Source organism: Pseudochaenichthys georgianus, chromosome 4 (genome assembly GCF_902827115.2).
Source record: "Pseudochaenichthys georgianus chromosome 4, fPseGeo1.2, whole genome shotgun sequence".
NCBI classification, from domain to species: domain Eukaryota; kingdom Metazoa; phylum Chordata; class Actinopteri; order Perciformes; family Channichthyidae; genus Pseudochaenichthys; species Pseudochaenichthys georgianus.
In genome coordinates this window covers 4502004-4526936 of record NC_047506.1, presented here as the reverse complement: position 1 = coordinate 4526936, position 24933 = coordinate 4502004, and the positions used below count along the sequence as shown (strand labels likewise).

Here is a 24933-nt window from a genome sequence, read left to right as displayed (position 1 = left end):
AAATTAAAAAATTTATGGGGCAGTGGATGACAAATACCATTTAGAAACTCTTTATGTTAATACATAATTAGATGGATACAACTCCCATAAAGAAATGCATGTTTTCAATTTGCAGGTTGTTGATGATTTGTGAGGGTAAACAATTGGAACAAATTAATGTGACATAGCATTTCTGCATGCAATACAATGACAAATCATCTAGTGTCAGACATGCGACTGTTGTCTACAAGCTTATAAAATTACAAAATTGTGCAAAAAATATAACATTTTCTTTGTCGTCTATATTTCACAGCTGTTTTCAAAGGTCGCCATGCAAAAACAACACGGAAATGAATGGAATGAATAATCCCAGGATGGATATTCTTCTGGAACAAAGGATGTCACTGATTTCCATGAACAGTTCTTCCAAGTAGAGTGTCTCCTTTTACTTTCTCTGCCTTTTGCCCAGGATCAACCAAACTATCCCTCGCCTATCATAAACTCCTCAGCATGCAGCTATTAAGCTAAAACAACAACCAGAATCTACAATTTGACAGATTTCAGACCCGGAAAATTGTCAAAAATGTAAGAGACATTTGTCTGTGGAGGACCCAACTTCGGGAAATGGGATTTGAGGTGACGTCTCAAAAAGCCTGTAAAAGTGAAGTGCTTCCAGTAAACCACCGCCTATCACACACCGGACAAATCATGGATATCCCCAGAACAAAACTGTCAATCTGCTACAGACACTGTGTACAAATGAGAGATGTCAAATGACTCACTGGGTCATTTCTATGTGAATGAAGGAAATGAAAATGCTGCAACTCTAAAAGACAATTTAATTTGAATGTAAAGAGTGTCTGTTGTTACGTGTTTACAGGTCTGCAGTGCCTGACTCTGAGATGGCACAATGGAAACAAACCAAGCATGATTAAGTGCTGAATTTATTAAAAAAAAAGCCACATGATTGTCTGCCTTTTTATGTTTCATTGCCGTTGCGGGAAGGATTTCTGATTCTCTATGGTAACCAAGGCACCAAAACCCACTTAAAGGTCACCTATTGTGCAAAATCCACTTGTTCATGTCTCTTCTACATCAACATGTGACCCCTCTTCTTCATGTCTCTTCTACATCAACATGTGTCCCCTCTGTGGAAAGAGACTCTGAAAGTTTCAGGAACAAAGATTCTCTTTCTTTTTGATCCATTTCTATAAAAACCTGTCTGAAAATGAGCTGATCCGATTTTGGCTACTTTATGATGTCATAACGATTTTTTGGCTTGTGTAACCATTAGCCAATCAGCAACCAAGGTAACCCCCCACACCTTATCACCTGAATCTCCTCCTAGAGCACCATTGTGTTCTTTCTAACCAAATCTCTCTCAGAGGGGCGTGGGGAGGGGCTCCTTATTTTCATCTAAAGTAACAGACAGAGAATCAGCACTTTGGAAACAGGGCTGAAACAGAGGGGATTATGGGTAATGCTGCAATGATCCGTTTGGTATTTCAGCCAATCAGAAACATGTTTTGTTTATATCTGAGAGCTATAATATATTGATGAAAAACAGTATAATAGGGGACCTTTAAGAAACGCATACTATCTTTGTATCGACCGTCAACTAGACATTGTCTTGCAGGTTTGATCATTTACCATAAATATCTGTCATTCGTTTGCAAGGGCTGTTCATAATTTGTCAAAGACATGCTGTATGTGTTGTGTAAGCCTTCCATCAGACTCTACGTCCTATAGGTTACAAACTCAGTATATCCATGCCTGTATTTCCACAGCTCCTCCCACTTCAGTGCCTTAATAACTGCAGAGACAGGCATTTGTGTCAGATTGTAAATAATGTGCATTTATGCTCCTAATGCAAAGTTTTCTTGCCATGCCAATGAATGACTGAACACACTTCAGGGTGATTAAGCTCTTTTACTCGTGAACAGAAATGTAAGCTGCTCTTGTTTTGGGATAAACTGTCTTATTGTGTCACGACTGTTCTTGTCTTTATGTGTGGCCCTCATAATAACCCCCTCAGTGATGGATGTAAAAGAAAGGGGATTTAGACTTGAATTTAAATCCTTTATTTGTCAGGGAAATGCATTACTTTATTAATTGTCCTTATCCTACGTCGGTGTCTTTACATGTGGATGACTTGCTCGTGTATATCTGCTCTTTGGCTGCAGTTACAATCCTCTTTTTTGCAAATTTAATACTTTAAATTCTTACTCGAGGTCATCTACCTTTTGCATTTCCCTCTGATCCTGGCTGCAGCCTCACGAATGCACAGAGAGACGAGGCGAGGCGACGAGGTCCAAATTATTACAGTGATTCTTTCAGATCTCCCTTTTGCTTTCTCAGGAATTTCTTGGATCTGTTCTTCTTTGAGTTACTTTAATGGCTTTTTTGTCAATAAAACTAATTGAAAAGAGGGTACAATTCAAATGTTTATGTCATGTGTGAGTTATTAAATCTCCCGGCTATTATAGCAGCGCCACAGTTTAGCCCAGCTGTCCATGCACACATGCTACGGCCAAATTAAGACTTGTGATGACCCAAAAATAGACATGAGGGACAGAGCAGAAGCTGATGATTTGAAAAGCAATAGTTCACTCGACAGTATCTGTGAATGAATCGAGTTACAAAGAATAGGGTCGAGAGCAGAGTTTGTTTTACTTTTTTTATTACAACAATATAGTATAAAATCAATAGGCGTGTCACACAGTCAATGCACCTGATTCTAACTCCTAAATAACCACTCACTATTCACATTCTGCTACCATAAACCCCTGACGTATACGTAGGCTGCCGTCATTCAACTTATCCAGCCACGAAGGCACTCTTTTTTTTTTTTTTTTTAGAAGTAACACTTTTTTCCCTTTGCTTTCTCAGTAAAGCCTTGCTGCTGTTGTTGTTTCAGTTACTGTATTGTACTCATGCAGCGATGTCTGAACACGGGTCAGTTGTATTTGGCTTGGTCCCACAGGCTGCTGAGCTGGAGCTGCTTCATGCTGACCTGCGAAGGGACTGGAGGAAGAGAGAGATTTGTAGACGTCTTAAGCTGCAGTGTCACTAATGGGACATCCTCAGGATTTGGAGTAGCAGACCCTGCACCTCTTCATCCATTCGGCCCTGTTGGGAGACACAGAGAATGAAAGATAACGTTTCTGCATTGTATTCCATGTTGGTTCCTATTTGTTTGACCACAGCTTGAGCCCTGTAAGATCTTTGTATGTTTACCCACTCATCCTTGCAAAAGAACAGACTACAATATTGAAGTTTGGCCAAGGACAGAGCCACTTTGCCTTGAACAGCAGCACTCAAAAAGCATTCAATCTAGTCCAGAACAACCCTGCCATTGACCTCCATTAAAAGTGGGAAAGGGGGGCTAATACTACCATTGCACATAGATGCCTTCCCCTTACGGTTAGCAGTCAACTAGCCACCAATCATGCTGACTAGGAGGTGGAGACTTCTGCTGATGATAGTGCTCATGCGGTTAGATTGCACTGATTTAATGCAGGTTTGCAAGTGTGCTTTCTCCATAGTGTCAAAAACAAAAACCCAACAAAGAAGTGAAGTGCCAGATATTCACCCAGAATTGTGTTGAGCTGTAAAGGATTTAAAAAATGCTCATTCATTCTGAACATCATGTTTCCCTCCGCCTCTCATATATTGTACATAAAGGAGACCAACTAAGATATAATTACTCAAAACAAATTAATGCCAACAGAATATGGAAGCCAATCGTTTTCTTAGAGGTCAACGACACCGGAGCAATCTCTCATTACATGACCAAAAATAAACGTGTACATCTTAGTTGTTGAATATGATGACACTGATAGAACAAGAGAATGAGTTCTGTTCCTTTCCCTGCACCGCTTCTGAAATTACATCCGTCTGGTACTGTAAGCAGAGATGGCGTACAGCTTGTGCCCGCTCTTAAGTGTCTACACCACAAAGAGGGACACACTTAAATCAAAGACTCAGTGCTATTCACAGTCCAGAATAAAATTAATTAAAAAGGCGTCTGTCCACGAGATTAGAACATCTTATTGATCTATCCTGAGACAGGGTCCACTTATTCACATATTGAAATCTTCCCTGCTCAACAAAGGACTTGCTTTGTCCTCAGTAGGCATACGTGCATTTAACTCACCTGTACAGCTGACAGTAAATGTGAACGGTACACAGTCACCACATGTTTGTGCTTTCTCTCCCAATCCTGCCGACAGATAACACAAAATGTTACTGTTGTGTGAAGTGCATGTTTTGACATTTTTATACAGTAAATGATAGTATAAAAAAAAAAATTCCTCAGTCCACATGTTACTAGTGACAATATTCTCCTCACCTGCAGCTGCTGGGTGAGTATGGCGATCCTGTTCTGTAGTGCCATTTGCTGGCCAGGGTTATTTTGGTGGATAGCTGATGATGATGAGGAGGAAGAGGTGATGCCCAGAGGAGGAGACAGAGCTCCCAGAGCCTCTTTTAGCCGAAACACATCCTTGGACAGCTCTGTAATCTGCAGGGAGACACAGACGTCAGTTTGGTGACCTGGAACAAGGGAGCTTCACCAGCAGTTGTCGGAAGCATTGTTAATTTCGTCAACAACCTTTTTTACATGACGAGACGATGACAAACTAAAAATACATTTTTGATAATAAAAACTATGACGAAATGTAGATTTTGTTTTTGACGAGACGGGACTAAGGTGTTAATGATGGACTATCGGACATTTTCCCCCAATTGTCCGTCTTGTCTGTCAAAATGCATCCCTGTCATTGGTTGAATTAGTTGGGATTCTGGGAATATGCACACGTCACTCACACAAGTAAAGTGTTAAGAGAGTGAAATGTTGCTTTACGAATTTCAACACTTGATACTGTCACCTTCATTCCAATTTCAGAGTTCCTGTATTTGCTGAATTAGTTTAAAGAGAGAAAATATTTTGACTAAAAGTTGACTAAAATGTAATGATTTATCATCGACTAAAACTGGACTAAAACGTTTTGAAATGTCGTCGATTAAAACTAGACTAAAACTATGAAGGATAAAAAGGACTAAAACTAACCATTTTCTAAGACTAAATCTAAAATAGCTGCCAAAATTAACACTGGTCTGAAGGTGCCATCTCACCTTGCGGTCCTTCTCCTTGATCAGGCCCTGGGAGTCCTGGATGCCCTTGTGGAGGTCCTGGATGTGGCTGGATCTCCCCTGAAGCTCGGCCAGCTGCTGCTGCACCGTGTTCAGCTGCGACTCCGCTGCCTGCCGCTCACTCTTGTTAAAGAGAGCCTCCCTCTGCACCTGGAACACCTGGACCAGGAACACCACCAGTGGAACCCTGTCACTTCAGAAAGGCCTTTTATGATTGGTCACATTTTCATTCAGATTTGTTCTGGTTATAGGGAAGTGGAGGCAGAAACAGGACCGTTGGATTTTGATATATAAAAGGAATGAACCATTGCTGCTCTGGTCAATATTGAAAGAGTGAGAAAAACAAAAGGAAATACATTTTGTATGTGTTTACCTAAGGTATAGTGTGTACTAGTATGTGTGTAAGTATCAAGCATCGACATTGTACATCCTAATGTTGGGTTGAAGTTCTTGTAATAAAATGCTTTCTACTTTAACTCTAACTTAAATTACGAAGTAGATCAAAAGCCTTTTTAATATCCTTCTCTGGGGGAACATGTGAACCTTTATTAACCTCTGTGTTTTCCAACATGAGTCTAGAAGCAATTTACAGTCTACAAAGTGAGAGCTTTTAAATCTGAATGCAGTCTCATTAGTAGCTTATGGTGCACAACACTCTTCAGTGCATCAGTGGGCAGAGGGGGGGTACTGAATAGAGAAAGTAATACGCACGTGAATAATGCAGAGGCAGGAAATAGGCCTTCATGGAACACGGCTCACTTTGTGGCCGACACATAACATCTAATGTGGCTTTAGATGGCGTTACAGCCGAGGTTTCAAACTTTTTTTGGCCAAGGCACTCCACAGACCAAGCCAATCTCTCAAGGCACACCTATACAATCACATACATAGACAGAGCCTTTGATGTGTCACACTCTAATATTTCCCACCATGCGCAAATGGCTAAAACGGGGTTCGTTTTGACAGATTTTTTTTTTTTTTAATGATTATTTTATTTATATTTAGGCCAAAGCATATAAGGCCTATTGTTTCTATATTGTGAAATAAGTGTGGAGGACAAAGTACAAATAAAGTACATCATTCATAACCTTTTGTACAGTTAAATGCACTAGGCCTAATTGTTTAAAAATCACACACACACACACACACACACACACACACACACACACACACACACACACACACACACACACACACACACACACACACACACACACACACACACACACACACACACACACACACACACACACACACACACACACACACACACACACACACACACACACACACACACACACACACACACACACACACACACACACACACACACACACACACACACACACCTACCTCAGTGCAGGTCTTCTCGTGTTTGCGGGTGAGGTCGTTGAATCGGGCTGCTGCGGCGTTGATCTCAGCCTGCAAGGCGAGCCTCAGGGCCTCGTGGTCCTCCTTGGAGATCAGACCCTGTTCTGCAGCCTTCTGGGACTTCATCTCTCTCAGCTCCATGTCCTTCTCGTGCAGAGCCTCCTGAGCTGCAGCTGCACTGCTCTGACTGGCCTGGAGGGACTGCTGCAGCTCGCTCTGAGAGGCAGGAAGTGCAGGGATAACCTGATTTATTATAATGTACAGATTGAGCCGTTTCTGACAAATTCTCCTACATTTAAAGTTGAATAAATTATGGAACAACCCACTTGATGATCAGATCAATACATTGGCACAAAGGGGAAAACGGTGGATCTAAAATGGCATACTCTTGAATTTGTTTTGATTATATTTTTGTATGTCCTACTGACTAAAAGTAAACACGATATTAACTACTGATCAACAGTTAACGAAGAAACATCTAAAAGCAGCTGCTATGAAACAAAGAAGGCTACTTTAACATGTTTCCCTTTCAAAAAGCCTCTTCTACACAATGTACTGTATAACATATTTTGTGTAAACTAAATCCTAACTAAGTGCTATCCATTTTTGACTGCTGTGGATCATTAGCAAGTGCATGTAGTATGATGAGAATAATGATGATGGGTACAATTATGTAATCTTCTAAAGAAAACCCTGTCCTTTTCTGTCCACCTGCCTGGCATCCTTATTGCTAAAACATTGTATCTACACACTACACTAGATCAGTCTCATCATTTGATGTCCTGCTACCTTGACCTTCTCATGCTCCTCTTTGGGCACAGCTTCCTGCAGGTCCTTCAGTTTGGCCTCTGCTGTGGCGGTCTGCTCCTCAGCCTGAGCTCGGAGGCTCTTCTCCTCCTGGAGCTCCTGCAGAGTGTCAGCCAGCTGCTCTGACACTGCGGACAGCGCCTCCTTGTGTTTGGACAGAGGCACGGCGCCCTTCACCAGCAGGGCGTCCTGAGCGCGGCCCTCCCTCTCCGCACACAGACAGTCCAGAGCCTGCGCTGCTTCCTGCCTCGCCACCTCCAGCTCCTCCCTCACCGCCGTGATGGAGCGTCTGGAGAGCTCTGATTGGACAGAGGCGTGATCATTCACAAAACGGACAGGAAAAGTCAATCATTTTGAATTGTACTATCTGGCTTGAAAGTAAAAAATACAACCCTATATAAATATATTATCTCTGTTATTCAGCTCTTGTTGAAGTATGTTTTACTATTTACTATGATAACATTATAAAGATATTACCATCTTGCAAATGGCTTTAATCTATTAATCTGTTAGGGTTCTATATATTATTATATTCCCCCTTACTATGATTATTATTTATATACATATTATATATTTAACAATTATTGCTTTATTAATTATTTGGGCTTTTTGTTTTTATTATTGCTATTATTATTATTGTTATTATTATTATTTATTTATTTAGTTTTTGTTATTATATTATTATTTTGTATACATTTTATTTTTCATTCACTGGATTTAAGGCATACCATTAGGCATATTTCCATTTTTATTTAATTTAATTTAAAGGTGGGGTAGGTACGGTTTAGAAACCGGCTCGAGATACACTTTTTGTTCTATTCCATGGAATGCTCTTAACATCCCGATAGCAATGAATATCTGAAATGCTTTGACAAAAAATCCATAAAAAAAATGTCATCTGTGGAAGCCGTAGTGCTGTCAAAAGCACGACCAATCATCTGAGCCGGCCCGGCTAAAGTAACTGGATGGCCTACCTGCCTGTCAGCCTTCCATCTGGGCACAAATTTATCTCGTGCCCTCATTAGTCATGTGCTCGTTCGTGTGTGTTGGAGGAGGGGCTCTGGAAGGAAGTGGCAGATCTTCTCCGGTTGTGTATTTTCAAATTCTAGCGCACTCGAGCCGGTTTCTCCAAAATTAAATTAACAAATTAAGTCCAAATAATAAAAAAATAAAAATCAACCCTCCACACCAGATATACCTGAGCGCTCTGAGCTCTCTGAACGCTCCTCCTCTTCCTCCTCCTCCTCGTCCTCATCTATGCGTGGAGGAGGCCTGAATCTCTCCAGATCCAGCAGAGCGACATTGAGCCTCCGGGCGACCTCCGCCCTCTCCCTGGCCAGCTGCTCACACTGCAGCCCCAGATTCACCTGCACCTCCTCCAGCTCCGAGCGGGGAACACTCTGCCTCAGCTCCGCCTCCAGCTGCCCTAAACGCTCCTGGAGACGCCGGACCTGATCTCCATCTCCTCCTGCTCCTCCTTCTTTCCCCGATGTTTTACTCTCTGCCAGGGCTGCCTCCAACTCAGCTACTTTGTCACGGAGGCACTTCACCGCTTCCCCCTCTTCTCCTTTGCCTTCTTTTCTCTTGGATAAAGCAGCACGGAGTTCCTCTACTTTCTCCGTCAGCTGTTTGATTTTGTCACTGTCCCGGCTGCTCTGACCGCCTGCTTGGCCCTCTCTCTCGGCTAGCTCCTCCTCCAGCTCCGTCACCCTGGCCCTCAGCTGCTGCGCCTCCTCTCTCAGACCCTCCTCTGCAGACTCGCCTCCACCTGTTGCGGCGCTCTCCCCACACTCCACAGAAAGCACCCCGAGACGCATCTGCTCCTTCAGCTCCTCCAGCTCAGACTGAGAGGAGGCCAGCTGCTCCTTCAGCGCTCGCATCCTCTTCTTCAGAGCCTCCAAACTCTCTGCACCTCCTTCCTGAGACTCCTCATCACTGAAGACAAGACAACAATGAGCAGTATTACACTAACGCAACAATTAAAACATGTCTAGCTTAGCAAAACCTATACTAGGGATTTTTACAAGTGCATATCATTTTGTAGATAAGATTCATTGGTTATAATTGTTGTCAAATGTTGTCTTTATTTATTTATTTATTTATATAGCACATTTAAAAAAATAAAAAAACCTCAGTTTTACAAGTGAATATCATTTTGTAGATAACATCCGGGATTCATTGATTATTATTTAGTCTAATATAGTCTAGAAGATTTCAGAAAATAGTGAACTATGCCGAAGAAACTTTGCTTTTATTCACAGTCCTAAAACAAATGTATCAAAATTAAACAAATAAGGGCGAAATAAACAAATGTTTGGGCTTTTTTGCTTGATAAATGATCTGCTCTTGACCCAATGTATTACCAAGCTCATCATTTCAGCATCACCAGTATTCATCACATCAACACAATTTGTCACACTTACCGCTCCTCCGCCACGCTGGAGGCCTCGTCTGAAGCCTGGGCCGCAGAGAGGCGCTCCTGCAGGACTTCAAACTCCTTCCTCAGGGTTTCGTACTGAACTATGGGGACAAAGTCTGTACTGGACGTCTGCATGTCTGTGTCATCCTTCTCGAACATCTCCAGCATCTGTGCACAACACACAGAGGGAAATATAGTGAGGAGGGAGGCTGTCGTACATTTTTAGAACAGACATTAATGCTCGGTATGTGAGCACCATCGAGTGTGGGCACTCGCTACCGAAAAGGGTCCTGCGGAGATTCAGTATTGTGCCGATTGAAACAACATTTTCAAAATCAATGCAGCACAAGGCCAGATATCTTGACTTTGTATCCGATTAATCTTATCGGTCAAGCTCCAAAAACACTCAATACTATCTGTTGCATTATCAGTGACAAATAGTTGATATCATATTTAATTGTTTTTATATTAGTTTGAATTATTATACAAAAGTGTTTACCTGATTTACTTGTTTAGTTTATTTAACTTTGTCTTGGACATTTATCTATATATAAGAAAAATAATATATAGTTGTATAACTACGTGCTAAAACGTACTCCGCCTAGTACATTAAAGGTGGGGTAGGTAAGTTAGAGAAACCGGCTCGAAATCGCTAGAATTTGAAAATACACAACGGGAGAAAATCTGCCACTTCCTTATAGAGCCCCTCCTCCAACACACACGAACGCGCACATGACCAATGAGGGCACGAGATAAGTTTGTGCCCCGATGGAAGGCTGACAGGCAGGTAGGCCATCCAATCCGATTGGTTGTACTTTTTACAGTATTACGGCTTCCACAGATGACATTTTTTTATGTTTTTTTTGTCAAAGCACTTCAGATATTCATTGCTATCGGGATGTTAAGAGCATTTCATGGAATATAACAAAAAGTGTATCTCGAGCCGGTTTCTGAAACTTACCTACCCCACCTTTAACCTGCATGTGGGAAACAGAGCTGCCCTTTAATATACTCAAGCATGAGTTATGGAGTCTTAGCCTTTCATTAATTATTTGAATCACAGCAGGAGGTGTTTGTTCTACTTTGCTCTTTCTTTGATTTCATATTACATCTCAGATTTCCCACTTTGCTGTCTGGCTCTTTTTTCACACAGCAGGGAAGAACTGAAGTTGTTGTCCGACATACTTTAGCTGCTTGTTGTACATTACAGTGGTGAATGAAGCACAGCAGCACAGAATACTTTAAACACACTTAAGTGCTTTAACCAGCATGACCCAGTTAGTGACGAATGTCTACAGAAAGCCGCCATGTCTGCATCTCATGCTGTCCTCTTTTATTTATATGTGTATGAACACTTACAGTGCAGCGTCATAACATGTAATGACTAATGTGTGAGTCAGCCTCTCCTGAGTAATCTCTTCATTATCAATGTATTAAGGGGTCTGGGAATGTGTGTGTGTGTGTGTGTGTGTGTGTGTGTGTGTGTGTGTGTGTGTGTGTGTGTGTGTGTGTGTGTGTGTGTGTGTGTGTGTGTGTGTGTGTGTGTGTGTGTGTGTGTGTGTGTGTGTGTGTGTGTGTGTGTGTGTGTGTGTGTGTGTGTGTGTGTGTGTGTGTGTGTGTGTGACCTCACCTGCACTTTGAGAGTGAGTTCAGAGTTCTGCGAGGTAAGTTCCTCGATGTGTTTGTGCAGCTCGGCAACAGTTCCCGAGTCTCTGGGGACAGGGGAGGGGTCGGCCGAGTCTCCTTGAGAGGATTCTTCATCCTGAGCAGGGGAGGCTCTGGAGCGCTTGGAGAGCAGCTTCTCTAGTGGGAAAGTTAAAAAACGCAACAACAATTACTCTGTGTACTTCCTTGAATGAATAGATAAACACGTGGAATAGAAGGGACACATGTTTGGAAGCAAAGGCATGCTTTCTGCCAGGATTGAGAAGAACATGTACACACATACCTGGGAAGTCAAACATCTCATCCATGTCCTCAGAGTCACTCGCCCCGATACCATGGCCTCCCTTCAGCTCCTCAAGCAGCCGGTCTCTTTCCGCCTCTGCCTCCTCGAGACGCTGCTTTAGCTCCGACAACTACAGTACACACACACACACACACACACACACACGGACACACACATGTAAAAGTGATGGTAACAAAACACATTGATAACAGTGCATTATGGTGGACTTAAAAACCTACATCTACTGTATAACCTGCACCATATGTACCTTATTTTAACTTGGACTTGCATTTGCACAGAGATCTAATGAGGTATTGATTTACATAAAAGCATTATTCATTTTGAGGAGCTATAAATAAGAAGGGGTGCAGTACCTCCTCCAAGGCAGAGAGGGCGCTCTGGTGCTGCTGCTCCAAGGCTTTGATCTTCTGGAGCAGGCGGCCTCGCTCCTGACGCAGCCGTCGAATCTCCTCGAACACCTCCTCATCCTCCGCCTTCAGACAAGCACAACAAATATGTTCATGTCTGTCTTTCATGTAATATAAAAAGCAACTTTAATGAAAATGCAAGATTTACAGTACAAACCTGCATGGCTGATTGTGTCTCTGGAGGCTGGGGAGAGGGAGAGAGTGAGAGAGAGAGAGACTGGGGCTCAGGAGGAGCAGGACTCCTGGGGTGTGGAGAAGGTGGCATCCCCTTGATCTTTGAGATGAGGAAACAGAGTCAAATTCATCGTTTTTAGTCATCAAATTACACATAATAGTCTTGAGTTCATATCTCGAGAAGCAATGTTGTTCTACACACTGGGTTTTTGTAGAATAAGCGTAAATATGGACCACTTTTATCTTGTGTCTCACATAGTAGCATTAGTAGATATTGCTTCTTTCTTTTTTAAAAGGTTGCGAATGTTTGTTGTTCTTTGCTTAATGTAAACTCCCCTAAATCAAACCAGATAAGTGAATAAAGGTTGGATGAGTACATATTTAGATGAATCCACTTTAAAACACATATATATTCTATAATTTTTTTATTTTATATTCTTTTAATGTTTAATGCTATTTTATTTCTGAAATATTTTGGACAGTTTATTTCTTGTGTCTTAATTTCTCTTATGTACATTGCCTTGTGTTTTTTATGCTGCTGCAACGCAAACATTTCCCAAATTGGGATCAATACTAAATACCTATCTATCCATCTATCTATCCATCTATCTACATATCTATCTATCTATCCATCTATCTACATATCTATCTATCTATCCATCTATCTACATATCTATCTATCTATCTATATATCTATCTATCCATCTATCCACCTATCCATCTATCTACATATCCATTCACTTGTGGGCGGTGGTGGCGAAGTCGATAGGGACTTGGCTTGGGAACTGGAAGGTCACCAGTTCAAGTCCCCGAAAGACCAAGTGCTACCGAGGTGTCCCTGAGCAAGGCACCGTTCAAAATGGCAGCACACTGCTCCTAACATTAGGATGGGTCAAATGCAGAGAAATAATTTCCCCATGAGGGATTAATAAAAGTTCATCTTAAATCTTAAATCTATCTATCTATCTATCCACCTATCTATCTATATGCAAACATACAGTAAGGCTCTGCTTTTAGAGTGTTTTCCATTGACTACAATTGTTTCCTATGTACCTGCAAAGGAGAGCGCGGCGGTGGAGGAGCTTTCCGTTTGCGGGGGGTCGTGCCCCCTTGCACTGATGAGGCGCCTGAGGGGATTTGAGGGGGCTGCGTGGGGGTTTGAGGGTGATCACAAAACAAGCAGAGGTCAAGCTCAACATAAAAAGGGAAAATAGCGGAAACTGAGATAACAAGAAGGGTCAGCAACAAAGTGGAATGAAGGCCAACGAAAAGAAAGCGGCACACACAAAAACAATGACCTCATATCGGAAAACATGCACAATGTGATCGGCCAAAGTGGGCCATGATCTCATTTGATGGAGGGAGCGATCCAACACACAGCTATGCAACATTACCTCCTCGCCCTCAGGAGCTACGTGTGCAGAGGGAAAAAAGACACAAAGCAAGACACTTTATAATGCGATGAGGTCCAGCACACAGCTACAGGCACACGTCGAAGAGTTCCTGTCACTTCTCAACATGTAGTTTATATCAAGACCATGCATGTGTCTCCTAGTAAATCCACCGACATCTCCAGTTATAGGATAAAAGATAATGTGGTCAGGCATCATATGCACACCAAGATCTCTCCATCTGCTCTTCAAACCACACATCTGCTTTCCATATAGCAGCAATGTCTTTGTTGAGGGATAAAAGTGGAGCAAGCCTTTCGTCTTATTTTCTTTTGAAACCCCACTTCACAATCACACCCAGCTGTCCTCCTGATCCAACTCCTTCTACTCCAGTTGTTTCCTCTGGGAGCAGTGACACAGCCAGGACCCAGAGCAGCACGGACACACACAGAAGCCACACATCTGATGAGGATCTGATGATGTTAGGACCATGTGTTTCATATGATGCTGCCATGTCATATTGAAAAAGCTGCTGTCGTAAGCAGATTCATTATTTCTGCCTAGTTTTAACACCCGATACTTTTTAACCACTAAGGATTTTTCAATCCAAGCAAGTGGAGTGGTTTGTTTGGTTGTGTATTGGTGTAGGTTCATCACTATTGCCATTCAGCCCGGAGTCATTGTTCTATCATTCTTCATCTTCAGGAGGTTTTCACAACAGAGATGTCCTTCCTTTTCAAAACATTAGACTTGGACATTTAAACTGGTAAGAAGACCAAATAGTTATGTCGTTTTAGTTTGGTTGAAATAATAGGTTCTGGTAAGCGGCCACCAATGCTTGCTGAGCTTAGATATCCCACAACTTAAGATCTAGAATGTCTTATGACTTTATCGGGTTAAAATAATATAGGATCAAAATGAAGGGAATCGAAAAAGTGTGGCTGTAAACTGGAGAAAAAGTCAATTTATGACATCTTCTGGCAGACAACCCCAATGCTTACACTTGAGCGGATACACCGCCATATAACATACCTCTTTTACCTTTCACATTAAGCTTGCTTGATTTGCGAGAATACAATAAGAAAGTGAATTGTAAAAACAGCTTTGTGAGATCTGCGATCACTTTTCTAAAAAAACAACAGCATCGAGGTCTTTTTACCTGGAGGTACACCGTTCTGCAACATCTCTATGATGAATTGGTTGCCCGTGGTTATGCTGTAGTCGATGGCATTGTGTCCGAGGGCGTCCTCCAGCTGTGTGTTGGCCCCGCCTCTCAGCAGAGCTTCTACTGTCTCTATGCTGTCACTCTCACACGCCAGCATCAAGGCAGACCTGCGATGCCAACACACATCGTAAGACAACAGCAATAATGAAGAATCGCATGCGTCAGTTTCAGACTCATGGCAGTTACATATCAGTCATTGGAAAGATACATTATGCTTAAACCTACACAACTCTTTTTATTTGATCAAGGATTCCAGAGATACTAATCTTGTTGTGTGAATTGAATGAGAAGGCATTGGGTTTTGATGAAAAGATGCAGCCTTTACAAAGCCTCTAATCATCCTCTCCAAAGCCAGACTGAGAGCTGTCCCTGTTGGAGGTCCTGACCTGCATCCCCCCAAATCTACTCCACATACTGGAGTCTTTCTACAAGAATCCTTCCTGTATCCTGACCCAGACAACCACACTGCTGTGAGAATAATCCTGCAGAGGTTTTTTGGTTTTAGCTTAAAAGTCTGTGCAGTGCTCCAGCCTGCCTCAGGAGGACACACACTGTCAGACACTGCCTGTCATTCCATCTGTCAGAAGCTTCAGCTAGGGTGCCACAGAGAAGAGGAGAATTATTTAAAGTCCAGTACCTTCCCTGGTTGTCCTGGATGTTGGCATTGGCACCTCGACCCAACAGAAAGACACACAGCTCCACTCGACTCATCTGAGCTGCCAAGATCAGAGGGGTTTCCCCGTCCTGACAGAAAGACAACACACCATTATTTAAACACTATGAAGCAACATCACATATATTTGATAATGGTAACCAATGTATTATCTAAAAGAAAGAGTAAACAATGGATTGTCACTTACATATCTCGCATTACAGTTCAAAACAAAACAATGCAAGCCAAAATATGTATATTGTTAAAATAAAACTGTTCATCCTACCCCATCCTGGACATCCAGACTGGCTTTAAAATCCCACAGTGTCTCAGAGCAGGACAAGCAACCGCTGACCGCTGCAGGAAATAATCAGAATTATGATGAACACCAAAGGTTTACATACAGTATAGCATGTACTGTACTCACATCATGTAATCTTGTTACAAGCTTTGTGTTAAGTTCAGTTTGATCGTTACGTGGTACTTACTTTAAATACTTTGAAATGTGTGATAGGATCCAAGAGAAGTAATTGTTGTATGCAAAGTGAATTGTGTGCCCAAACTGATGTCTCATTGTAGTTCTGTAACTGTTACCTGCATGATGAAGCGGCGTCCTACCAATGCTGTCTGTGCAATCTACTGATAATCTCTCCTGTCAGAAGAAATAACATTAAAAATCCTGCTTGCATTATTCCATTTATATGTTATAGTATGTTAGCTTTGCTGTCATAGTGTGATTTACCTGTAGGAGTCTCTTTAAACACTCTGATTGGCCGTGTTTGGCGGCCAGGTGAAGGGCGCTGAAGCCTGCAGTCAGTAATAAAACAGACATTTATAAACAATCCACAACAAGTGTGATTCAACAGCCTTGGCTTAGGATATAAACATTTATATTTGATAGTAAAATACCGTACCAGCGCCATCAGTGATGTTGACGTCTGCTCCGTGAGCAATGATCACCTCCAGACAGTCCAGCCGGCCGCGGGACGCAGAGAGGTGGAACCTGCAGGAGGACAAACAGTCTGTCAGTGGGGCTAAGAGATGAACATGGGAATCTGTTTCCATAACAATGTCTGCACTCACTTTCAAGAGAAAGTAGGCAGTAGAAGTTTATCGTTTACGAAAATAGGATCAATGACAGAACGATAGCATAGCATAGCAGATTAGCAGAATACCCAGTGGCAGGTTAATCCAGGAGAACTACTTTGCTGGTGCACAAGAAATGATGAGCAACAATAGCAGTTATTAGTGTACAATCTGGAATATCTGGAACAAACTCCCGAAACCTGCAACTCTTACTACTTTTAAATCCAGGCTGAAGACTTATCTTTTTGCCGCTGCTTTTAATTGAAACTGAGCAGTTGTGTTTCGTTTTTGGTTAATGAACATTTGGGGCTAGTAACCCCAGGGAATCAGTGTCTGGGGACTTTGTCCTGGCTGGTTTTCTCTGTGTATGCTGCTCGGACGTATGTGCCATACAAGCGTACACAGCTCATGTTCGGAGAAACCTTAAAGAAAGGCATCAGTAAAGTGGAACTTCTGTGTGAATTATTCATAACTTAAACTGCACTGTAACTTTTTATTCATGTACTTTTTATTCATGTATCTTTTCTTTGAATGTTTCTTTTATTATCTTTTCTTTTTAATGACTGTTTTTAAATGCCTTTGTCTGAATGTCTTTCATTTTTGTTAAGCACTTTGAATTGCCTTGTCTTGAAAGGTGCTATATAAATAAACTTGCCATGCCTTAAAATAACTAATGAGTAAAATAAGCTTTTTATTAACTGCAATTCCTCCTAATGAATGAATTCCTTGCTGTTGGGGTTACATATCCAGCTAGCTTGCAAGGTAACCTCACTTGGCCGACATGGAGGACGAAAACTTAAAATCAGGATGAGGATGGATTACCAGCCATTTGCAAAATATTTTTTTTAAATGAGAGTCAAACCTAACAGGAAAAGTCTAGGCTGTTTTGATTTTGGTACGCTCTCTAAAGTACACATTTATCCAATTTTTATATTGCTTATATATAGGTCAGGCTGGTATGAGGAACCTTAAAGCTTCCATTTTAAAATTATTTTAGATTAACAGTCTTTAATGGCTTCTGTGATTCATATAGACTGAACAAAAATATAAACGCAACACTTTTGTTTTTGCTCCCATTTTTTATGAGATGAACTCAAAGATCTAAAACATTTTCTATATACACAAAATAACCATTTCTCTCAAATATTGTTCACAAATCTGAAAAAATCTGTGATAGTGAGCACTTCTCCTTTGCCGAGATAATCCATCCCACCTCACAGGTGTGGCATATCAAGATGCTGATTAGACAGCATGATTATTGCACAGGTATGCCTTAGGCTGGCCCAATAAAAGGCCACTCTGAAACGTGCATTTTTGCTTTATTGGGGGGGTCTGGGGGGGTCCGAAAACCAGTCAGTATCTGGTGTGAGGGGTAGGGTTAGGGTAATGTTGTGAATCGAGTGGCCCATGGTGGTGGTGGGGTTATGGTATGGGCAGGCGTATGTTATGGACAACGAACACAGGCCACTCGATTCACAACATTACCCTAACCCTAATCCTACCCCTACCCCTACCACTCACACCAGATACTGACTGGTTTTCGGACCCCCCCAGACCCCCCCAATAAAGCAAAACTGCACGTTTCAGAGTGGCCTTTTATTGTGGCCAGCCTAAGGCACACCTGTGCAATAATCATGCTGTCTAATCAGCATCTTGATATGCCACACCTGTGAGGTGGGATGGATTATCTCGGCAAAGGAGAAGTGCTCACTATCACAGATTTTTTCAGATTTGTGAACAATATTTGAGAGAAATGGTTATTTTGTGTATAGAACATGTTTTAGATCTTTGAGTTCATCTCATGAAAAATGGGTGCGTTTATATTTTTGTTCAGTGTAAATAAAGGAATTCATCAAATGTGATGAAGTACAGTATGGTTATTTTAAAACAATTTTAGATTAAATATACAGAATTAATACATTATTGTGACACACACCGTGATGTAAAGTAACATATCCCTGGATTTAAGATTTCAGCCATATTGCCCACTCCTACTTCCTTTGAGTGACTAAGACAGGTAAACATAAGGAGCCAAACTTACGCTGACTTGCCCTCGCCGTCCAGCTTCGTGGGACAGAGGCCTTTTTTGACGATGAGAGCGGAGACTTTGTCGGGCTCGTTCTGCTCCACAGCCTGCAGGAGCCTCTCATCACTCTTAGTCCAGTCCTGGCTCTGAGGGGGGGCAAACCGCAGAAAGGTCACCACCCGAACTGCCCCGAGGAGAACTGATACCACACTGCATATCTCATATAACAGACAAACAATACATGACGGGACAGCTGAAATACATATTATGCAATCAGACAGATGACTGTGTAAAAACAGAACGTTTTACAAGTTATAATCAACCATTTTTAAGTCAGAATTATTATAATAAAGAGGAATATTCACTTTGTTTATCTTGTATTTAGTGGATAGAGAGAGGAGATACATACTGTAAGTGCCAGCAGGCTGAAACAAGGACAGAGCCGCTTCATGAGGCTAAAAACAGGCTGCTGAGGATCCATACTGCTAGCAGGGCTTCACACACACAACTAAATAAAGCTACAGAGTAACAAGCTACCGCTGTGTGTCCTTCGTGACAATACACACCGTCGCTTGACTACATAACAAACATATACAATAGATTCATAACTTTGTTACTCATAACTTTCTCCCTGATGCCCTTCGGAGGTCACAGCAACATCATAGCAGAGCTCTCCATACTGGATCATTTAACCCAAATCGCACCTTCAAGGAAATTAAATAGCCTGCCACACAACAACTCTTATCACACACACACAAACACACACAGACACGCGCACACACACACACAGTATCCGAGCTGTCCTCACAACAATTCCTGTGCAGTGTTCCCTATCCGCATCCAAAACGCTGCTCCATCATCCTGCCTCGGCTGCTAGCGGTGACATAGCCAGTCTGTCTTCTCTCACACTGCCACCTCCTTCCTTTCCTCACTGTCCTCCTTTCTCTAAGCTAATCATTTCTCTGCAGACTCCGTAGCAGGCGTCCTCCTTTTCGCTCCATTAGTTTTCTTTTTTGTCAGGTCCTGCTCGGTACCCCCCTGGCAGCGACATACTGTAGATCTGTTTCTCTGCAGCTGGGCCTGTGTGATGTGAGGACTCAGCAGAAAGGGGAGAAACAGGCTGGCTCAATTCTGCTTGTTTGGATGGTTAATTACCGGGCCGAGGGGACATGAAATGGCACACAAACTGAAATAAAGTTTGTTTCTGGCTGTGGGAAGGCTTATGCATGTGGAAAGCCCTGGGAGATCCATGATATCTATCAATCTATCCTATCTGTGCATCACTCAGTTGGACTACAATAATAATATAGGACACATCATTACCGAGTGGTTGTGTATTTGTCATAAGAAAATCTTGGATCTGTAAGAAAGTCTGTGTTAATTCATTTGAAAAAAATAAACTACTTGTGTCTTGATGAATTGAAATATCTTTGCTGCTGCACAACAAATTATATATTTCAGTTTACCCAGAGCAGCAATAGCAGGCCTTAAAGTAAATTAGCTGCAACACTAATGAGTCAAATGAAAGGAAATAAGAAACCAGATGCAGTTAATAAATGAATTCCTTCCGGTGATGTACATTACATTTCATTTAGCTGATGCTTTTGCACAAAGCGGCTTACATATACTTTGATACCGCAGACACACCTATGGGAGCAATTTGAGGTTCTATAAACGACTCAAGGAAACCGCCACCATGATTAGAGGTAAACATTACAGTGCCTAACTTACGCTAATTTGCCTTGGGCTTTTAAAGCATCTGTATAATGACTGTATTGGGCTGTCATGTGCTTACTTAGATAATGATGAATGTACCTTAGTATATCCTTTATAATATACCTAACGTATCCTCTGTTCTGGGCTCACTTGCTTAGACAACTTGAGCTTGTATCTGCAGATGTTTGGATTACCCTTTCAGACAGACCAGTTTGAACTATTAACTTGATGCTTTACAATACTGAAAGTGCCTCCATACTACCCCTCCAAGGGATCATCCTTGTCACCATTGTTGTGGTTATCACTTACACTAAGACTCAGGTTGAATTTCTCCTGAGGCGACAGACACTAACAGGTTGTTAACGTGCTAAAAGCATCTTCAGGGACTAGATGCTCAGACCACATAGTAGAACCAGAGTCCTCTACCGATGCCTTAGAGCTGTAAGGTTGCAAGTCTTTCTGACCCCAGTATGTTACCTGCAATAAGAACATGGCTACATGGATTAGGCAAACAAGTACAATCTTAAAAGAGCAGTATTTGGAAACCAGGTTAAATCCCAAAGCCATTTGGAGTAGCAGAGGTATGACAGCAGGAAGGTGGGGATTCTTTGCATGTGTATGTGTGCGTGCGCAAATGTGAATAATTGAAGGCTACTTGAGATCTCTGGTTATAGCAGCAGTCTGGAGACAGCCCTGCTCTCCTGCTGCTGCTCAGTGACACTGAATCCCAGGGCCACACACACACACACACACACACACACACACACACACACACACACACACACACACACACACACACACACACACACACACACACACACACACACACACACACACACACACACACACACACACACACACACACACACACACACACACACACACACACACACACACACACACACACACACACACACACACACACACACACACACACACACACACACACACACACACACACACACACACACACACACACACACGGGATCTATATAAATGACTTCCCAATCCTGAGCAGGTGGACACTGTAATATTAGGTTAAAACACAGCTTGTTGTGGCTTATATATGTAAATAGCTTGTAGCAAACAGGTGTACTACTTTTAACTGTAAAGTTCCACATGCCCACAGATGGCTCTTACCTCAGTCTTTTTAAACTTTGCCTTCAGACTCTTCATAGTGGGTTTGATGGCCTCTGTCTCAACAGGAACACTGCAATGGAAAAAGAAGATTACAAAGTTAAGCGCCATCGTAGATTACAGCGTATATAACTAACCATCAGTGGTGGAAGAAGTGTTCAGATTCTTTACTCAAGTAAAAGTAGCAATACATTGATGGTTAAATACTCTGTTCCAAGTACAAGTCCTGCAATCTTACTTTAGTAAAAGAACAGAAGTATTATCAGCAACTTAAAGTATAAAAAGTAAAGGTAGTAATTCTGCAGAAAAATTGCCTCCATGTGCATTTATTATTATATATATGACATTTGTACATAATATGATAATATTGTTGCATCAAGTAGCCTTTTACTCTTATAAATAAAGTTGTGAGACAACAAATTATTGGCTTTTTGTTATAGGATAATTCTACTGTTGTTGGACCTTAAACAGTGAGTCCATTAGTTTATTGGTTACTTTGAGATGCATTATGTTAAAGGTTCTGAAAGGTAGTATATTATATATATTATTAAACAGATGTAGTGGAGTAAAAGTTGTGCAGTATAAATAATAAATAGCATTAAATGAAAATACTCAGGTAAAGTACCACACTTGAGTACGTGTACTGAGTTACTTTCCAACTCTGCCAACCATGACAGACTCAGTAATAGAGAGTGGTTGGCCACCTGCAACATGTGGGTGCACCAACATCTTTATCAATACATAGGGAATATACCAACACCAGACTAACATATACACTAATAATGGCGTCAACACACGTGTATTTAAACGGACCTGCAGAAACAGCCTACCTGTGGAGGACAGTCCGGCTCCAGGTGAGTCAGGGTTTCCTCTGTCCCATCAGCGGAATACACAGTAAAAACACAGGAGGCTCACTGCTGTCTGGCGTACACCGTACAGCAGGAAATAACCCGCCCCTATCGTAAATCAACCAATCAGCAATGCGCAAAACGCCGGATCAACGTTCGATTGGCGATGATAGATGGGTGAAGGACGTGGAGCATATTTTATGTTTTAGTTGTTTAAAGTGCAGTGCTGTTATTTTGTGTTTAACAGGCTGCTGCTGTCCAATGTAAATTAGCATCCAGTCATGTAGCTTGCAACTTGTGTCAGTTCATGGAGCTCACTCTTCAACACCGGGGGGTTCTGGGAAAGTTGTTAGCCAATCATTGGAACGAATGTAACCAATGGCAACACTGGAGGAACTGAATCCGGAAGTAGATACTTTTGTACTGTAAGAGAGAGGTGAGTGAAAACAAATAATAAATAGTGAATTACGGGCTAATTTAAATGTTATACGACTATTTTAAGGTTTAATAAGCTTTCATCATTTATTAGTTAGATATTTTACTGAAGTCTGGTCGTTAAAGGCTCCTTTTTACCTCAATGTATCTACGCTCCTCAGTTTTAGGTTAGCCTAAATAACAATAATAACTTTATTTGTATAGCACTTTCATGCAAGATGCAGCCCAAAGTGCTTTACATAGCAAGATGAGATACAAAAGAATACAACAATGGGTAAACAAATAAAGAGTGAGAAATACAATATAATAATATAAATAATATAACAAATACATTAATAATAATATTAAAAAAAACAAGAAAAACAGAAAGAGTTAGAGATCACAAAATAATAAAACATGTGATACACTAGAATTAGCCCAAATGAAAAAAAGGGCTTTTATTTACTTTTTAAAATTCAAAGGGAGTTTGCTGTTCTAATACCTAATGTAGGCTATATTTAATTTGATCACACTTTTAATTGAAATGAGTCTTCCTTCTGTTGTTGTAAACAAATACAATGGGTGCTTGCAATACACATGAACCACCAAATGAGGGCAGTACATGCACAGCAGAGGAAACTAGAAAGGAATACAGCACTACGAGTCTATCAAAAACCTATTTTCCAGCCCATAAATTCAACCGAGAGACTCATTAAAATCAAATGCATGACTTTGAAAGATACACGTGTTGATGTGTGTCAGGTTGTTCATGAATCTGATGAGGCAAACGTCTGTTTGCCTCTTATATTAATGAATGATGCTGTTCAGCTGCAAGAGAACTGCAAGCGTGAAGTTTGAGACAATGGCACATCCATATTTAGTCCTTTTTAATGAGGAAGTCTTATTAATTCTCTGAAATAATTATCTGCGCCTTGTTGCTTCTGTTTGATTCAATTAAATCTGTGCCTCCTATACGCAACAGTGCTTCTGCATGAAAAACAATGACTGTACACCTGTCTGTCTGCCTGTTTGTGATTATCCCTCACTGCGAGAGATCCTGTTTTTCCATTTCTGTTTCCCTCTCCCCTGCGCTCTCCATGTGTCTTCCTCTTGCTGTCTGACAGTGCGCCTGTCTCTGTTTTTCCATCTCTTGCACAGATTCAATGTTTCCTCTTCTGTTCTGGCTCTCACCACAGCCTGGATGGGGACGCAAATGAAATGTGTGCCCAATATGTTACAGGGCTGGGGGGGGGGGGGTGAAGCGGATTGTGCTGATGAAACACAGGAATGCAAAGCTGAGGGGATAGGAGACAAAGAACATTGCTGGTATATTCAAAGATATGACGAGAGATAAAAATGCCGAAGAATGGCAGATAATAAAGACAGGGTTCTTACGGTCATTAAAAACCTGGAAAAGTCATGGAAATTCAAAATGCAAAATTATGGAAAACAATATTTTCCCCAAAGTTTTGGAAAAGTCATGAATGTAACTTCAATTTACATCAAATATAATTTATATTTTAGCTAATCACCGATAATGATAATACATACTGTATCGTATAGTAATGAAACATAAAATGGTATTTAACTGACGAGGTATTTTGCTCGTGAGAGATGTTAGTTGCTTTAGCGTGTAGTAGCTAGTAAGCCTACTATTTGATTTGTTTTAGATAGGCACAACATGCTCATTTGCAGACCTTATTTTCCTGTTCCATGTTCAAATAAACCATTTTCAGTGGTACTGCTGAGAAAGAGACATTTTTTTGGTCATGGAAAATTAGGTAACGGTCATGGAGAAGTCACGGAAAAGTTATTGAAAATCATTGGTGAAAAAGTGTATGAACCCGGTAAAGAGCAGGGGGGAGGAAGAGCCAAAAGATGCATTTCTGTAACATCTGAAGAAAAGCCTGTGGGAAGAAGTTATTATCTTATGGGATCTTGTGTTCTATGTTGTGTCAACAAGATCTGACTTGATCTGGATCTCATTCCCAGAAGATAAGACCTGTATCACAACGTATTGATCTTGTTCCCACAGGAATATAACTGGATCCCACTTTGGGTCTTGTTCCCTCGGGATAATGTTGTCTAACAATCTTGATCTGCTCACGCATAAAACACATATGTGTAGTGCATGGAGAAGAAGACATAAAACAGGTCT

The 24933-nt window shown here is 41.4% G+C and overlaps 2 protein-coding genes across 2 annotated transcripts in view; one reads left to right on the top strand and one right to left on the bottom strand.

The window, feature by feature from the left end:
• Positions 1–2399, top strand: part of shc2 (SHC (Src homology 2 domain containing) transforming protein 2) — a 34881-nt gene extending 32482 nt beyond the window's left edge. Inside the window, 1 exon segment of the mRNA XM_071202970.1 lies at positions 293–2399. The gene's annotated coding sequence lies outside the window, so the exon portion shown is untranslated.
• A 294-nt stretch (positions 2400–2693) lies between these two features.
• Positions 2694–22398, bottom strand: ankrd24 (ankyrin repeat domain 24). Its single transcript, XM_034081562.1, has 23 exons — positions 22344–22398; positions 21517–21586; positions 18676–18806; positions 16463–16551; positions 16291–16355; positions 16143–16200; positions 15835–15905; positions 15534–15640; positions 14831–15003; positions 13675–13691; positions 13334–13426; positions 12264–12380; positions 12053–12172; positions 11679–11808; positions 11361–11533; positions 9735–9898; positions 8510–9246; positions 7294–7610; positions 6487–6720; positions 5116–5292; positions 4331–4501; positions 4136–4201; positions 2694–3108 (listed from the first exon to the last, which is right to left on the bottom strand). Exons 2-23 carry the CDS (start codon positions 21550–21552, stop codon positions 3049–3051), a joined length of 3306 nt encoding a protein of 1101 aa, XP_033937453.1. The 5' UTR covers positions 21553–21586; positions 22344–22398; the 3' UTR covers positions 2694–3048.
• Positions 22399–24933: the final 2535 nt, after the last annotated feature.

Bases quoted from the DNA above. Each gene is read 5' to 3' on its own strand.
- ankrd24 (XM_034081562.1), bottom strand. From the start codon at position 21,552: ATGAAGAGTCTGAAGGCAAAGTTTAAAAAGACTGAG. The intron at 9,899-11,360 runs GTGAGGTCACAC...TGTTGTGCACAG, and splicing joins AACTCACTCTCAAAGTGCAG to ATGCTGGAGATGTTCGAGAA. The intron at 6,721-7,293 runs GTAGCAGGACAT...CCTGCCTCTCAG, and splicing joins AGGAGCATGAGAAGGTCAAG to AGCGAGCTGCAGCAGTCCCT.